The sequence below is a fragment of the Tasmannia lanceolata genome, unplaced genomic scaffold, assembly GCF_043159265.1.
Source record: "Tasmannia lanceolata isolate RefF3 unplaced genomic scaffold, GAP_Taslan_0.1 ptg000003l, whole genome shotgun sequence".
NCBI classification, from domain to species: domain Eukaryota; kingdom Viridiplantae; phylum Streptophyta; class Magnoliopsida; order Canellales; family Winteraceae; genus Tasmannia; species Tasmannia lanceolata.
This window is the reverse complement of record NW_027518680.1, coordinates 59,201,095-59,216,477: the sequence shown is the minus strand read 5'-3', so window position 1 is coordinate 59,216,477 and position 15,383 is coordinate 59,201,095. Positions and strand designations below refer to the sequence as shown.

General features: G+C 39.6%; 1 protein-coding gene across 1 annotated transcript; it reads right to left on the bottom strand.

The window, feature by feature from the left end:
* Window positions 1-2,332: 2,332 nt before the first annotated feature.
* LOC143857142 (transcription factor PIF7-like) lies at window positions 2,333-7,111 on the bottom strand. The gene is made up of 6 exons (XM_077367464.1): window positions 6,955-7,111; window positions 5,572-6,055; window positions 5,295-5,393; window positions 5,055-5,120; window positions 3,849-4,241; window positions 2,333-2,828 (listed from the first exon to the last, which is right to left on the bottom strand). The coding sequence occupies exons 1-6, from the start codon at window positions 7,074-7,076 to the stop codon at window positions 2,718-2,720; spliced, it is 1,275 nt and encodes a 424-aa protein (XP_077223579.1). The 5' UTR covers window positions 7,077-7,111; the 3' UTR covers window positions 2,333-2,717.
* Between the last annotated feature and the right edge of the window lie 8,272 nt (window positions 7,112-15,383).

Here is a 15,383-nt window from a genome sequence, read left to right as displayed (position 1 = left end):
TGTCACTATTTAGGCATTTATCAGTAGATCCCTGTACAGCTTCCATAAAAAAAAAATATCTGGTCCTGCTCGAATTGGAATCCGCTGTTCGACGTCGCCGGTCGGAAGATGCCAACCAGAGAATAGAGCTTGTGGGGCCAAGAGGGGTTGTGACCTCCAATCCAAGACAGTCCACCTAAGTTTCCAGCTTGGAAGTAGCAAATGGTCCAGACTCCTTCAATGTAGCTAGAAAATTCAATCACCTACATAGGAAGTAAAGGAAGATTTCAGTACTATCTGATCAGGGGTGTTGAGTTGAATAAGTGTAGTGTAATTTTACTCATATAAAGAAAGAGAGAGTATTGAGTTCTCTTACATTGATTGATTTGAAATTTGGTATTTTACCCTGTGGAAAAATTTAGTGGGTGTTGTGTATTGAAGGTGAATCTATAATATCTCAAAGTGGGGCCACATAACATCTTCTAAATTGTATTCCCATGCTATCCCTTGTATAGTAAGAGATGTGATCATCACTAGAAATAATATTAGATGTGATCACACAGAAAATTATTATGTAGCGGCTTTTGCTAAAAGTCGAGCAGTTTCTTGAAAACTTGCTTCGGATATGAAACTTTGAGTATTCAGAGATGCCCTGGTAATTCCCAATAAGATGGTTGCAGTTCAAGTTAGTAAAGTTATTTTATTGTGATTCGACATTACAAAAACAGAATCACGCTCCGTAGGATTTGAACCTACGACATTGGGTTTTGGTAGAAGTAAGAGATGTGATCATCACTAGAAATAATATTAGATGTGATCACACAGAAAATTATTATGTAGATGTGATCCATCCCCCCCCCCCCACCATTACAAGTTTACTTCAGAGGTAGATATGGCCCATAAACAAGGTAACTCTAGAAGCTCTTAATTTGGCAAGACAATCAATGTCAAATCCTTGGCACTTCTAAGTATAGAAAAAGAACCAGGCATACAAAAATATCTTGTAGATTAGTAAATGTGATTAGGTTATGCATGAAATTAAGGTCCCCACACAGCCTTGAACTTGCACCTCATATTCAAAGCCTTTTAAGGCACTCTGATAAAGACTTGGGCTAATTGGTGAGATAAGGCATGACACCCTGCTGGCTCACATGAGCATCAAGGGTACATAGATGCGCATTTTTCGAACAAGGTCGCCTTGGGAAAGCGACGGCTGTGCACGCCCTAAGATGGACAATTAAAATAATCTATAGGACACCTATTTTAGGGTGCCCTATTCATTTTAGATTTTTTGCAAGTCCAAAACCAATTATTGGACTCAAAATTAAACGTGATTTTGAGGTGCAATGATAGAATAAAGGGCGACCTTGCAAAAACCAGCTTCAAAGGTGCCCTCAGTGGTCAGTTTCAGCAAAAGTTATAGCCATTCCACTTTTTACGGCACCATACACCTTTTCCAACCTGGTTTGAGTTCGGGATCAGGTTTGGGTTGAGGGCTTGGGCAACCCGACCCGACTTCAACCCAACATTATTTATCGTTTTTTTTTTTTTGGGTAAGCTTAAAAAGTTGGGTTGGGTTGGGTTGAACTCTAGTTCAGGTTAGGGAAAAGGATTCCTTGGGTAGGGTTGGAAATCGGGTCGGGTTGGGTTGGGAAAATGGTTCCTCGGGTCGGGTTCGGGTTGGTCCCAACCCGACCCGAGATGTACCCCTAGCTTCATCTGAGTATGGGTTCTTGCTCTAGGGATCATGTGTGTCCCAAGCCTCACCAATTGCATAAGTCTAACTCATGTATTTCTTTTCTCTTGCTTGTTTTGAGTTTGTCTTCAAAGGTATCATGACCCTAGTTGTTCTGCCCTTTTCCTAAGACATTCTTCTAAGGACTGGGCAGCAGTCTTGTTCCTGCTATTGTATCATCTTTTTATTTGTTTAATACATTGGTAGGGGTCCACCTAACCCTGCTTACCCATAAAAAAAAGAGTTATGTTACAAGGTTTGAATTTAGGAATAATTCAATGTGGCAATTGTTCGGAAGAGTTCGGGAAATAATTTTAAAAAAAAAGCGGGAAATGTTTGGAAAGAGTTTGGGAAAATAATCAGGAAAAAAAAGTCTGCTTTTCTATTCATCCCACATACATACATCTATTCTTCTTCTCTATATTCTTTTTCTTCTATCTTCTTTTACTTGCTTCAATTTCTGTTCATCCCACATACATACATCTATTCTTCTTCTCTATATTCTTTTTCTTCTATCTTCTTTTACTTGCTTCAATTTCTGTAGTGTGTTGAGAAGATTAGGCGTTGGTCTTGTCACTTGGTTGGTAAAGAAGATAATATTCTTAGTATACCAAGTGCTTGACAGTAGTAATCCTCAACAAAAATTCAAGAGCGTACAATAAAGGTGTATAAAATCATACATTTTTTCAAAAAACATTGAGAAAATATAATCGGGGTGTCCGCACTCGTAGTTTTGCAAGCCCTGTGAGTTTGATAAGTTTCTACAGCTTCTAAGACAACCTTAAGTAAAAAAACAAAGATTTACAATAGAAAGTAGGAACCATGTATGATTCATAATCTATAACTGAACACTTAAAATACAAGATTGCTTCTCATAAGCTACAATAATACTTGAGCAAGTAGCAATTTATGATGTTGAAACAAGCACTCCATCCTTAATAGTTCCATTGCTCGACGGTCAAGATTGCCCTTACTCATGCGGCGCAGACGGTTAAGACTGTCCTTACTCATGGGGCGCATGGTCCGCATGTGCCGGAGCATTCGATTGTGCGGCATGATTGACTTGTTGACGATAGAGTGCGGCCATCTTGTTGTACATATCAATGTTTAGAGACTGAAAAACATAAGTTGTGTGAGTTTGCATTGAGAAAGAAGAAGGTCCATTACATGATTTAGAGCCTCTTTTGATGCCACCAAACTTGGTCCTTGTTTGAATGTAATATTGTTTTAATTTAATCTTATTTTGAAGCCATTAACTATAGTATTTCTAAAAATATTGTAATCAATATAAGAGGAATGATAGATGCAAGGGCCGTCTTTATGCAAGGGCTAAAGAAGGGCCCTTGAATAGATCCGCGTCACTAAGTGAAACCAAATTCAGTTTCTCAACTGACTTAAAAAATGGCGCGCGTGGATCTATTCAAGGGCCCTTTTCCGGCCCTTGCATCTATCATTCCTCTCAATATAATTATATATAACTTTTTTTTTTGAACAAGTAAAAATTTTTAGAGGTATTCATAGAAATATGATTCTAGTCAGATAGAGAGATCAATTTATAGGCTCATTTATTATATGAAGATACAGAAACAATGTTTAATTTATTTTTTATTTTTAATGGTAACAAACAATGTTTAATTAGGTCATTTTATTATGATTTGCTGCCAAATTAGATAAAATTTTATTTTTTTAAGATTATTCCGTTAAATATAAATATGAGGAGTATCTGAGGCAATTTTGCACCCCTCTTTTTAGGGGAGAAGTGTCACATCATGCATCTTAAATGAATAGCTATGAGGTATCTCTTCTCTCTTGAAAACGAAACCGCGAAATTGTTCTGTGCAAAATTGCCTAGAAACTCCCACATATATGTGACTTGCTAGGCAATTCTGTACCTAGCAAATCTCATAGAGTTCCTATATGTATAGGGATTTGCTAGGCAATTTCGCGGAAAGGCATTTCATGGCTCACTTTTTCAGAGAGAACCACCACCTCAGCCAAAATCTACTACGTACAAAGTGGTTGTTCTCTCCTGGAAAAGTGAGCCATGAAATGGGTTTCTTGTGTTATTGCCTAGCAAATCTGATATGAACAAAATCTAGAGGTATCCAAAAAGGCCCTTACGTTACACACTCACTTGTGTCAAGAAGGCAGCATAGGGATCTGGTAGAGCGATGGGAGGAGGATTGGAGGTTCGATCAGAGCTCAAAGGTGTAGTCGTGTGCATGGGCATCAATGGAGGAAGTACGAAAGGTGGTGTGAGGAAAGCGCTCGAGGGGGAAGAGGAGGTGGGGTGTAGGAGGGGAGAGATGGGTTGTGGCGGGGTGAGACCGATGGCACTCATGTCTAGCATTCCCATGCCCAAGCCTAGTCCCATGCCCATGCGCGCCATTAGGGACATTTGGAGTTGTTGTTGTACCCCCATTGGCATCATCATTTGCGGCATGCCCCTAAGGCTCATGACATGAAGTTGTGCTTGAAGTTGTTTTAGATAGTCAATCACTTCATCCAGCATTGATGCTTTATCTGTCTATAAACCACAATAAAATGGTGAAGAAGATGATGTGGTGTATCTTGTTAATAAACATTGTTAAAGTATAAATGATTAAATAACATCAACTCTAACAGCTTAATCTTTTGGAGTAATTGGTTGTTTCGCATGGTATTAAAGCTATTGTCTCACAATAAGTCATGGATTCAAAACCCAACAACTCCTGGTCCTGAGTTCAAAACTCAACAACTCCTTGATATTAAAAATCCATGTGTATGGCCAACCCAAAAGAGGGGACACATGTGCCCCGTGCACACTCAAACCCCCCCCCCCCCCCCCAAAAGAGAGGGGCCACATGGGAGGGGGAGTGTTGAAGTATAAATGATTAAATAACACCAACTATAACAGCTTAGGCGGCTTTTGCAGTAATTGGTTGTTTCGCAAACATCGAATAGAGGTTTTCTCCAAACAAAACTTCATTCAAAAATCAAAATTTCCAAATTCCCTTTGTTATCCTTTGAAAATAATTACAAACATTTCCTTGTAAATTACAAAACACATGATTTTCGCCCTCCTTTGTTTTGATAACATCCTCACTTCATTGAACATTTTTTTTTATTGAGTGTCATTTTTTTTTTTGAAATCATATTGAAACCATGAAAAAATTTGGTATTGTTAAAAAAAAAAAAAAAAAAGTACGTAGTCGTATGTAAATGAAATAATTAAATTGTGAACAAATGTAACAATATATTACTACATAAAAAATTTAAAACATTAAAAAGGGGGAAGATGACAATGTTACTAAATAAAAATAATAAATAGCTATAAACAGGAGGGAAAATATTTTCCTACCTTACTTGAATTGGGTACCAGCTTCTGTAGAGCTTTCATCTTTTGATTGATTCTATCTCTGCGTCTCTACATCAACCCAAATAATACATCCTCAAGGTTCTTTTTCATTCGGCGTAAAACAAATTTAACACGCATTTTAAGTGTAAAAATTGGCATAAATTTTGTTTTACGCCCATTTTTACGTCGAAAGAAACAGAGCCTAAGTGAATAGATGTAAGAAATGTGGTTAGGATCCGTTACCCGTTCAGATTGATTATGAACATTAGCCGCTCGGCTTCGCTTTATTGAGGGGGACCTCCTAATTTCAGTATTGTTCTCCACTTCTTGATCATGATTACCCTGATAATTAAACATGTTTAAATGGTAAGCTCAAGATAGTACAAAAAATTAATTCAGTGCAGTTCTAAATATATGGAAATAAAAATCATATCTTCAATTTAAAAAATTGTGTAATTTATCTAATTTATTGCTAAACTTTCAATGACTAAAATACCCATGTGGGGTGTCATTTATTTACCGATGTATCCCGGCAAGCTGAATCCTCATATGTGGTCTTAGTCTTCAAGCTTTGAGGAGATTCAAAGGAAGCCCATGTCATTAGAGTTGTATCATTCTCTCTTAATGTCATTGAGCTTGTGCTATTAGCTTGTTCTTCCAGAAAAGTACTACTACATTGCCTTCTTCTAGGATCCGATTCTCGTCGGGCCCGTTTCTTTGTTGGGTCCAAGCCTGATGGGCCTTCTGATGGGATCTCTGACGAATTATCTGCCCATTTCCCACCGGATAATGCAATGGCAGTGGCAATTTTTGCTGGATTTCGATCAGTGTTTGATGAATTTGAATTTTGTTGATGGTGGGTGGCTTGTTGGACTATGGACTCAAGTGTGTCGCTGGCCCGGACCCACACAGGTTTTGTCGGTATGGTGTGCATGAGCCCTCCAAGCCCATGAAGGCCTAGCTGGCCATTCTCCCATGTAAGCTCAGTAACTCCATAATTAGACCTAAATTTAAAATAAAAAACATGAGAAGGATATCAATTATCAAGGTAGGAGTAGTAGAATTAAAAATTGTGAGAAAGTAGATTTTATTTAAATTTGAAAATTTTTAACATGAGAGAAAAAAAGGGAAATTGTAGGGGGGGAAATATTTGAAAAAATGGGCAACAAAAAAGAAAAGGAAAAGGAAAAGTTTCTTTACAGCTCAAAACAACTCTTGAAAAAGGAACAAAAGGGGAAGAAGAGGAGATCAAAGTGGAAGTGAAAATTTGAAAAAGAAAGTGATGTTTTTCAATTGAACCCATTGGAAAGAAAATGAAGATTGTCATTTAAGAGAAAATGAGAAGGAATATCAAATGAAGAGAATTTGGGCTTTTCCAAAACAACATTCCCATTGAGAATAGAGAAATGAGATGGAAACTAGACAGAATGGGCTCTTACAATTGAAACTAAGTGAAGGAAAAAGAAAAAAAAGAAGAAGAAGAAGAAAGGAGCTAGAAAATTCACAAAGAAAAGATGGGTTTCCCCAAAAAAAATATAGGAATAAAAACTATATTGAGAAGCAGAAGAAATGAACGAAAAAGCAAAGTGGTTTTCCAACTAAAAGGAAACCCCCTAAGAAGAGAAAATGCATAGAATAACAAAGAATAGAAAATAATAGAAAAGAGGAATACATGGAAAGGAGAAATGGGGTTTAAAAATATAGACAAACTAAACTCAAATAGAAAATACAAACGAAGATCAAAGAAGAGTGTATAAAATTCGATAGATAGTTGAAATAATGACTACAATTAGTATATCTTTTATGTTCTATTTTCTACATTAAAAATTAGCAAATAATTCAAAAAATTATAGACTTGATAGTTAAAAGATGAATTTCTCATAATCTATAAAAAATTGCTTACATGGAATTAGGAAGATTTTGGTGTTGCTTTTGCACGTGAGAGGATCTTTTTCCCTCTTGTTCGTCTTGTTCTTGTCTTTGGTGTCTCTGATGAGTCCAGTTTGGCACAACACAATGACTCATCTCTCACTTTGCGTAATGAGAAGAGCAGAGATAGATTTGAGGCCTTATATTTTCCTTATTGGGCATCCTTTACCAGTCGCATTCATTCTTGACAAAGACCATAGAGAGAACGTGTGGTTGCAAAAATGTCTACAAAAGTAGTACTCTCCTCTCTCATTATTATGCTTTGAGAATTGAGAAGAGAAGAGATAGGCTTTGGGCCTTTTATTTCTTGTTTTACTCTACATGTCATTGAGATTTGAGAGGACATGTGGTGGCAAGTCTCTCTCTCTCTCTTACCAAGTCATTGAGAGGATGTGGTGGCAAGTCTCTCACTCTCTCTCTCTCTCTCTCTCTCTCTCTCTCTCTCTGTGTCTCAATTCAATTATTTTTAATCATTTTTCTTACTCAAATCAGTCTTAAGGAATGATTTTCACTCATCTTAATGCTTTACAAAGAGCGTAATGATTGTTTACAAGACTCAAAAGTATAACATAGAAGAATAATGATCAACTTAGAATGAGATAAAGATAATAATATTCAAACATAAGTGCCTAATCTATCATAACTGCGTCATGTTGAAAATCATTCCATGATGATCAGATCTCAAAATAATCTTAAACAATAAGATCTCAGGAAAGCTGCCTTGTTTCCCACCGGCATAGTTGGAGTCATAATTTAGAAATACCTTTTCTTAGGTTTTGGGAAAAACCCAAGTATAAAAGTTATCTTGGGTTTACTCATGAGAGTTTAGAGGCAACGGAGGAACCTTTAGCTACCTCAAGGTGAAAGAGAGAAAAAGGAAAAAAAAGGAAGAGAGAAAGAGAGGATAGAGAAAGAGATCAGGAGAAAGAAGAAAGGGGTTTCTTCTTGGGTGTTCTCTTTGAGTTATTCACGGGTATTCGCTTGTGGGTTTTTCTCGGACTTCTCTTGTGTGCGGTCTTGGTTGAGAGGACAAGGAAAGGGTTTCGGGTTTGTGGGTTTCTCGGGTTAATCCATTTTATATTGTTTTTCTCATAGTGGAAGATCGTGTTCTCGCCCGTGGATGTAGGCATTGGCCAAACCACGTAAAATCACAGTGTTCATCTTGTGGCTTGTGTTTATCTTTACTTTTCTGTTTAATTGTGTACGATCGGATCAGATTTGTCCGACGAATTTTCTCAACAAGTGGTATCAGAGCTAAGCTTGGAGTGATCGTGAGTGTTGGAGTTGGATCGTAATTAGAGCGATCATTGGTGGTAGAAAGATTTTTCCAAGAAATTCTCGTTCGAGGTGGAGCGCTACATCGAGAAGTATGGAGGAATCTGAGATGGCAGTAAATTCGAGTTCTACCCAGTTCAATATTAACAAGTTTGATAGAAATGGCGATTTCACCCTATGGCAGAGGGTAAATGCTGGTTCAACATGGATTGGCTAATGCGTTGAAGGGAATGGATGGAAAGGCGGAGAAGATGATGGATGCCAAGTGGGAAGATACTGAGTCAAAGGCGGTTAGCATGATTCGACTATGTCTGACAGATAACGTTATGTGTAACGTTATGGAAGAACAAGAGGCATCTAAGTTATGGAGATTTTGGAAAAAATTTACACGTCAAAAAACTTGGCCAACCAATTGTATTAGAAGTGATAGTTGTACAGGCTGAGGATGTAGGAAGGCGGAGATCTTCTGGAACACATGACTGTGTTAAATGGGAGTGTGGATCAGCTCCACATTGAAGAAAAGATAAAGAAGACAATGCCCTATTACTTCTTACTTCATTTTCTGATTCATACTACAATCTGGTGATTACGCTATTTGTTGGGGTTCCACGCAAAAGCAAATAGTCCCACATCGGTAAAGTGATGGGGATAGGGCTGGGTTATAAAGGAATGGGCACCCTCCCTTTAACAGCTAGTTGTTAAGGGTGAGTTATACCCTGTTATATTCCCTACAAATGGTATCAAAGATGGGGGCGTGGTAACTCCCGGGAAGATCTCGGTAACCCCGGTGTGCCTCCGAGGATGGTGGAATTCCCTCGGAGAAGATCTCGTGGTTCTCACGTTGCCGCCGTGTGGAGGGGCGAGCTGGTCCACGTTGCTTCCGCGTGGAGGTGGAGATTGTTGGTGTTCCACGCAAAAGCAAATATTCCCACATTAGTAAAGTGATGGGGATGGTTCTGGGTTATAAGAGAATGGGCACCCTCCCTCTAACAACTAGCTTTTAGGGGTAAGTTCTACCATGCTATATTCCCTACAAATCTCTCTCTTCTCTTACTTCCCATCATTTCCCTTCAATGCCTTAGCCAAGTCCTGTTACGATCCAGAGTGGGGGACCGCCAAAGTATGGGACTGGGTGGGACCCAGCCTGGTATGGGACAGGTTTGAAGGGCCTTGCCTAACGCGTTCCATCAGCTCTGGAGCTTTTGGCGTATCAGTAAGATACCTAACATTTGGTATAAGAGCAACCATCACGTCTAGGGCTGGCAATTAAACCCGTAAAAGAGGGGATCCGCCCCGACCAGGGCAAGGCAGGGCGGGGATTCCCCGATTCAAGCGGAGACGGGGATTGAAAAAAATTCCCAAAGCGGGAACGGGGCGAGGATGGGGATTGCTCCATCCCCGCCCCGTCCCATTATCCCAATATAAAATCGAATTTTTCGCTAATAAATTTGGGTTTGCCACTTTTAATTTGGGTAGCCACATTTGCCATCGAGCAAATTTCTTTGTTATTCTTAAATTTTCCCTAATATCTTTTTCAAATGCATTTTTTAGTAGAATTTTTCAATAAAAAAATCCATCAAACATGTTTCATCGTAGTGTGTGGGGCGGGGACGAGGATTCCCTGTCATCCACGAAGCGGGGATGGGGAATGCAACATCCGACCCCACACCGCCCCGTTGCCACCCCTAATCACGTCCCGTGTTTGAGTCACGGAAGGTCGCGAAGGGGCGACCTGTGGAAAGGGCTACCTGGAAAAAAGGCCAGAGTGAAAGCCGTCATAGAGTGGGCCGCTGAGGACGGCGGATGCGGAAGTATGGTGGTATGTTACGGGGCCCACCTAGGTATGGGACTGGGTGGGACCCAGCCTGGTATGGGACAGATTTAAAGGGCCTTGCCTAACGTGTTCCATCAGCTGTGGAGCTTTTGGCATATCGATAAGGTACCTAACATTGTTTGTTATTTTTCTTTTCCGTTTAATTTGTGCACGATCGGATTGGATTGCCCGGAGAATTTTCTCAACAAGTGGTATCAGAGCTGGGGCGAGGTAACTCCCGGGAAGATCTCGGTAACCTCGGTGTGCCTCCGAGGATGGTGGAATTCCCTCGGAGAAGATCTCATGGTTCCCACGTTGCCACCGCGTTGAGGGGCGAGATGGTCCACATTGCTTCAGCGTGGAGGGGGAGCTTGTTGGGGTTCCACGCAAAAGTAAATAGTCCCACATCGGTAAAGTGATAGGGATGGGGCTGGGTTATAAGGGAATGGGCACCCTCCCTCTAACAACTAGCTTTTAGGGGTGAGTTCTACCCGGTTATATTCCCGACACTATTATTTGGTAACGATATTGTGAATATGGAAGAAGTCACGACAACCATCTTATCAAATGAGACTAGAAGGAGGCATAACCAAGATGTTGATCAAAAGCATGGGTTGATTGTTCGTGGGGAGAATCAAAGAGGAAGGTCATCTGACAGGGGATCAAGTTAAGATCCAAGGTCAGGGGAAAGGAGGTGAAATGCTATCGCTGCAAGGAATATGACCACATCAAGAGGAATTGTCAGGAGCTAACCGGTCGGACAACGGTTCTACGAATATTATAGTGACGGTAATGGATGAACATAGCAAAGAGGTTGAAATCCAAGTAGTGACTTGGTTTGGCAACCTAGAGGGGGGGTGAATAGGATGTTTATAAAACTTTTACCTTTTGAAAACTTTTATTAAAATTTCACCCAAGACTTATCCCTTGTTTAATTAAGTTTGAAATAGTTGAACTTAAACAATATTACAAATTAATATAAGTTCAAAAACCCTTGTTAATTAGCAAACTTAATTAGGTGATTTATAGCCTAATTAGCAAGGTACCAATATTCAATCAAAACCAAAATGCTAACTACTCACTCAATTCCAAATATGTAAGAATGCAAGCACAAATAAATAAGAAAGTGAGAGGGAGAGAAAGATAGAGAAATACCAACACAAGTGACACAAAGATTTATAGTGGTTCGGCAAACGGCCTACTCCACTCTACTCAAGGTCGCACTTGAGGATTTCCACTATTGAGACCTCCACGACGCCCGGCTCCGAGGCTTTTACACTCCAAGGGAATTAGATAAGGATGCCCTTCCACCTTTACAATGACTCTCCTTCTCCGCCGAGTTCTAAGCGCTTTCTCCCAAGGGAATTAAACACGGATGCCCTTGCCACCGATCGAATAAAGAAGAAGATAAAAGCTTTGCCTCTATGTAGGCTACAATGCAAGTTGAAGCTCCAAGGATGCTCTCAAGAATAAACAAGTTTAAGCCTAAACCAATCTCAAAAGATTTTCTCAAATCAAGGCACAAAGAGTTTGGTTGGTGAGAGAATTTAACCAAAAATAGTTCACAAATGATTTTCTATGGTTTGTTGAAGTTGGACAATGTTCCTCTCTTGTTTTAGACCCATTAGATGGGTATATATGGTGTCCCAACTCCATATGACCGTTTGGGGGGCAAAACAGTCAAAACTGGGTCAAAAATTCAACTAGCCGTTGGACAACAACGGCTATATTTTTTTGAATTCATAGTGTTCTCGGAGTTCCGAGACATTTCTCGGAGTTCCGAGCAAATTCTCGGAGTTCCGAGCAAAATTCTCGGAGTTCCGAGAATCCAAACAGAGCCTTTATTTTTAGAACCTGGACCATTTCTCGGAGCTCCGAGAATGGTCTCGGAGTTCCGAGCCTGGATTTCCAGCAAACAGTCTTTCATTTGAAAAATTCATATCTCCCTCATTTCTCGTCAGATTTCGATGTTCTTATACTCTACGGATATGAGAAAAATGAGAGCTATCTGTTAAAAATATTTTCAAAAATATTTGAAAATGTTTTAAATAAGTTTTGATAGGATTTAGTTGCTGGTCCAGGTTGTTGCTTCGGAACTCTGTTTTGTTCTTTCTTGTGTTGAATGCCATATGGGTCCCAACATGTTGGTACACCACCATGGCCATTCACTTATCCATGTAAGTCCTTAAAGGGTGTGTTAGTCTCTTTGAAAAACATATTTTAGGGGTTTTAAGATGTGCCTTGATAAGAGAAAACACAAGAGAGATAGGTGATACAATCTACCATTTTTACCACTCTCTTGAATGAACTCTTGAGGTAGCCATTGCTTGATCTTCTCTTTGAGTGCATGGCTTGCTTTGGGATCTTCAAGGTTGAGCTTCTTTGCTTGACACCTTCAAAGGATGATGCCACCATTTGGTTCAAGCTCATTTGCAAGTTGTTGATCCACAAGCTTTGGCCTTCATTGATCTTCCTTTGCTTGTTCAATGCTTTGAGATGGTTGATGATGAGCTTCTCCTTGGTACTTCCAAGGTGTGATTGGTCCAAGTATGTTCCAAGCTCCTTTGCCATTGTGTTTGGTTCATCTTCAAGCATAGGCCAACAAGGTGCGTGCTAGTATGATTTGACTTGTGTAGGACCTGTCTAAAGCACAACACTCAAGGCAAATGATCAGTCCATAAACAACTAATCAATTTGTGTTTGTTAATCATCAAAACAAGATGATTGAATGTACCCATGGGGAACCCTTGGGCTTACAGAGGTTCAAAACATTCTCATAGTCTCCACAGATAATCCAACTTCTCTTCATGATGAGTGGATTCTTCAGGACGCTATGTTCATGTATGCTCCAGGAGCGAATATTTTGATATGTTCCAAGAGGTAAGGGCGGGTGTAGTGTCCTTGGGTGACAGATCTAGATGTAACGTCAAAAGAAATTGGAACGGTGAAGATCAAGATGTTCGATGGAGCAGTTCATGCTTTGGGTGGTGTGGAGTATGTCCTAAAGATATGGATGAATCTAGTGTCGCTTGGCCAGTTGGACTCTAGGGGTTGCAGCTATTCAACTGCAAGTGGAGAGATGAAAATCAGACGTAGTTGTATGGTTCTGATGAAAGGAGACAAGTATGGCAGATTGTATCATCTGGTCAGGGACCTGGTGACTAGTATTCCTAAGATCTCGATGGTTAGTTAGAAACATGGTAATGGCGTGCACAAGCGTAGGGTCTCTTTCGTAGTTGGTGCAAAGATAAGTTTCTAGGTTGTATGCGATGTTGCGGTGACAGTACCTGCGTTAGGGAGGATGGATCAAGATCCCTCTTCTGGTTTGATTGGGTGAGTCAATGGGTTGGCAGCTACACATGTACATTGGTCATATTGATCGAATCGGGAGGAGTCGGAACCAGGATGATTCGACGGTGTGTAGCTGGGTACTTCAGAAGGCCAATGGTGGTTTGCAGTGACAGCAGATCAGTGGCGACATCAATGAAGAATCTTTAGGTGGCTGGAAAATAAGCTAAGGTGGGAATTGTTGGGAAAGCTGCCTTGTTTCCCACGTGATAGTGGAAGGAAAAATATAGAAATACCTTTTCTTAGGTTTTGGGAAAAACCCAAGTATAAAAGTTGTCTTGGGTTTACTCATGTGAGTATGGAGGCAAAGGAGGCGGCTTCGACTATCTCCCGGTGAAAAGGAGAAAGAGGGAGAAAGAGAGACAAGAGAGACAGATAGGAGAAAGAAGAAGAGGTTTCTTCTTAGGATTTCTCATGGGATTTTCCTTGCATATTCTCTTGTGGGTTTTTCTCGGGCTTCTCTTTTGTAAGATCTTGGTTGAGAGGACAAGGAAAGGGTTGCGGGTGTTGTAGATAATTATAAGACAGAACAGAATGCAGAAAATAAAACAGTAGAATTTGTTGGGCAAGGCACTTCCAGGAAGCTATCTTTATGATAGTAATTTTCCACGTATAGATGCAGATGGACTCTTGAAATTTTATCTCCAGGATACAATGCCCAACAGTGAGAATTTTAACAAGACCGCACTTCTTGTATTCTCCGAACCAGAACCCACTCAGAAAAACGTTTAAACTTATGTGAAAGAGAGAAGAGAATTCCAAAAGAAGTTGTTTTTATTTTTAATAAACTCGGATCGAGTCCTTTTTAAAGACTTCGAATATGTGCAAAAACACCCTTTCCGAAAAGACTCAGAATCGATGCAAATAACACCCTCTTCCGAAGAGACTTGCACCCTCTAGAGAAGAGGCGCAACTCTTCAAATATGAGAAAACGGTTCCTACACATATGTGTAGAGAGTTCTCTACAAACTAGCTTAAAATACAATGGGGGCCCACATTGTTTGGGTGATCCAAGCCATCCATTTTAAAGGCCCTCACATAGATAGGGTGTCTACAAAAAATCAGATCCATAGGATCATCCCAACCCTACGATTTGTGGAGGTAAAATGGATGTCTTTAAACCTTCACAAATTAGTTCATTTTTTGCCTCCAAAGTTCGAATGGTTAGGATGATCCTATGGATCTGATTTTTTGTGGACAACCTATCTATGAGAGGGCCTTAAAAATGAATGGTTTGGATCACCCAAATAATGTGGCCCCCACTGTATTTTAAGCTAGTGTGTAGATAACTTATCTACACATGTGTGTAGGAACCGTTTTCTCTCTCTCTCTCTCTCTCTCTCTCTCTCTCTCTCTCTATATATATATATATATATATATATATATATATATATATATAATTATTATTACTTTAAGTTCTTTCATGGTGCTCTCTCAAAGAGAAAGAGCTCCAAAGAACTTGAATGAGATGAGTGAAACCCTCTCCTATTTATAGATGAAGGAGTGAAGGGGTTTGAATCCCAAATCTCCATGTGGGATTCGACAATTTCAAATAATTCTCACCAAAACAATTGAAAAGATTCCAAAATGAAAAAGATGGAGGGAACTTGCACAACTCTCAAGACTTTGATTTTTCCCTTCAAATTAATGGAGGGAACTTGCACAAGTCTCAAAACTTTGACTTTCCCTTCAAATACATTATTTTATTATAACATAGTTTATAATATAAAATACATTATTAGTAATATAATATACTTAATAATATATAACATCAGGTTTGTTGTTTATCGATTCTAATCCTTGTATATTGTTTTTCTCATAGTGGAAGATCATGCTCTCTCCCGTGGATGTAGGAATTGGCCAAACCACGTAAAATCCCGTATTCATCTTGTGGCTTGTGCTTATATTTACTTTTCGGTTTAATTGTGCACGATCAGATCGGATATGCCCAGCTGATTTTCTCAGCA

Bases quoted from the DNA above. Each gene is read 5' to 3' on its own strand.
- LOC143857142 (XM_077367464.1), bottom strand. From the start codon at position 7,076: ATGAGTCATTGTGTTGTGCCAAACTGGACTCATCAGAGACACCAAAGA. The intron at 5,394-5,571 runs GTAAATAAATGA...TTTAATTATCAG, and splicing joins CAGCTTGCCGGGATACATCG to GGTAATCATGATCAAGAAGT. The intron at 5,121-5,294 runs GTAACGGATCCT...GGGTTGATGTAG, and splicing joins TTCATAATCAATCTGAACGG to AGACGCAGAGATAGAATCAA.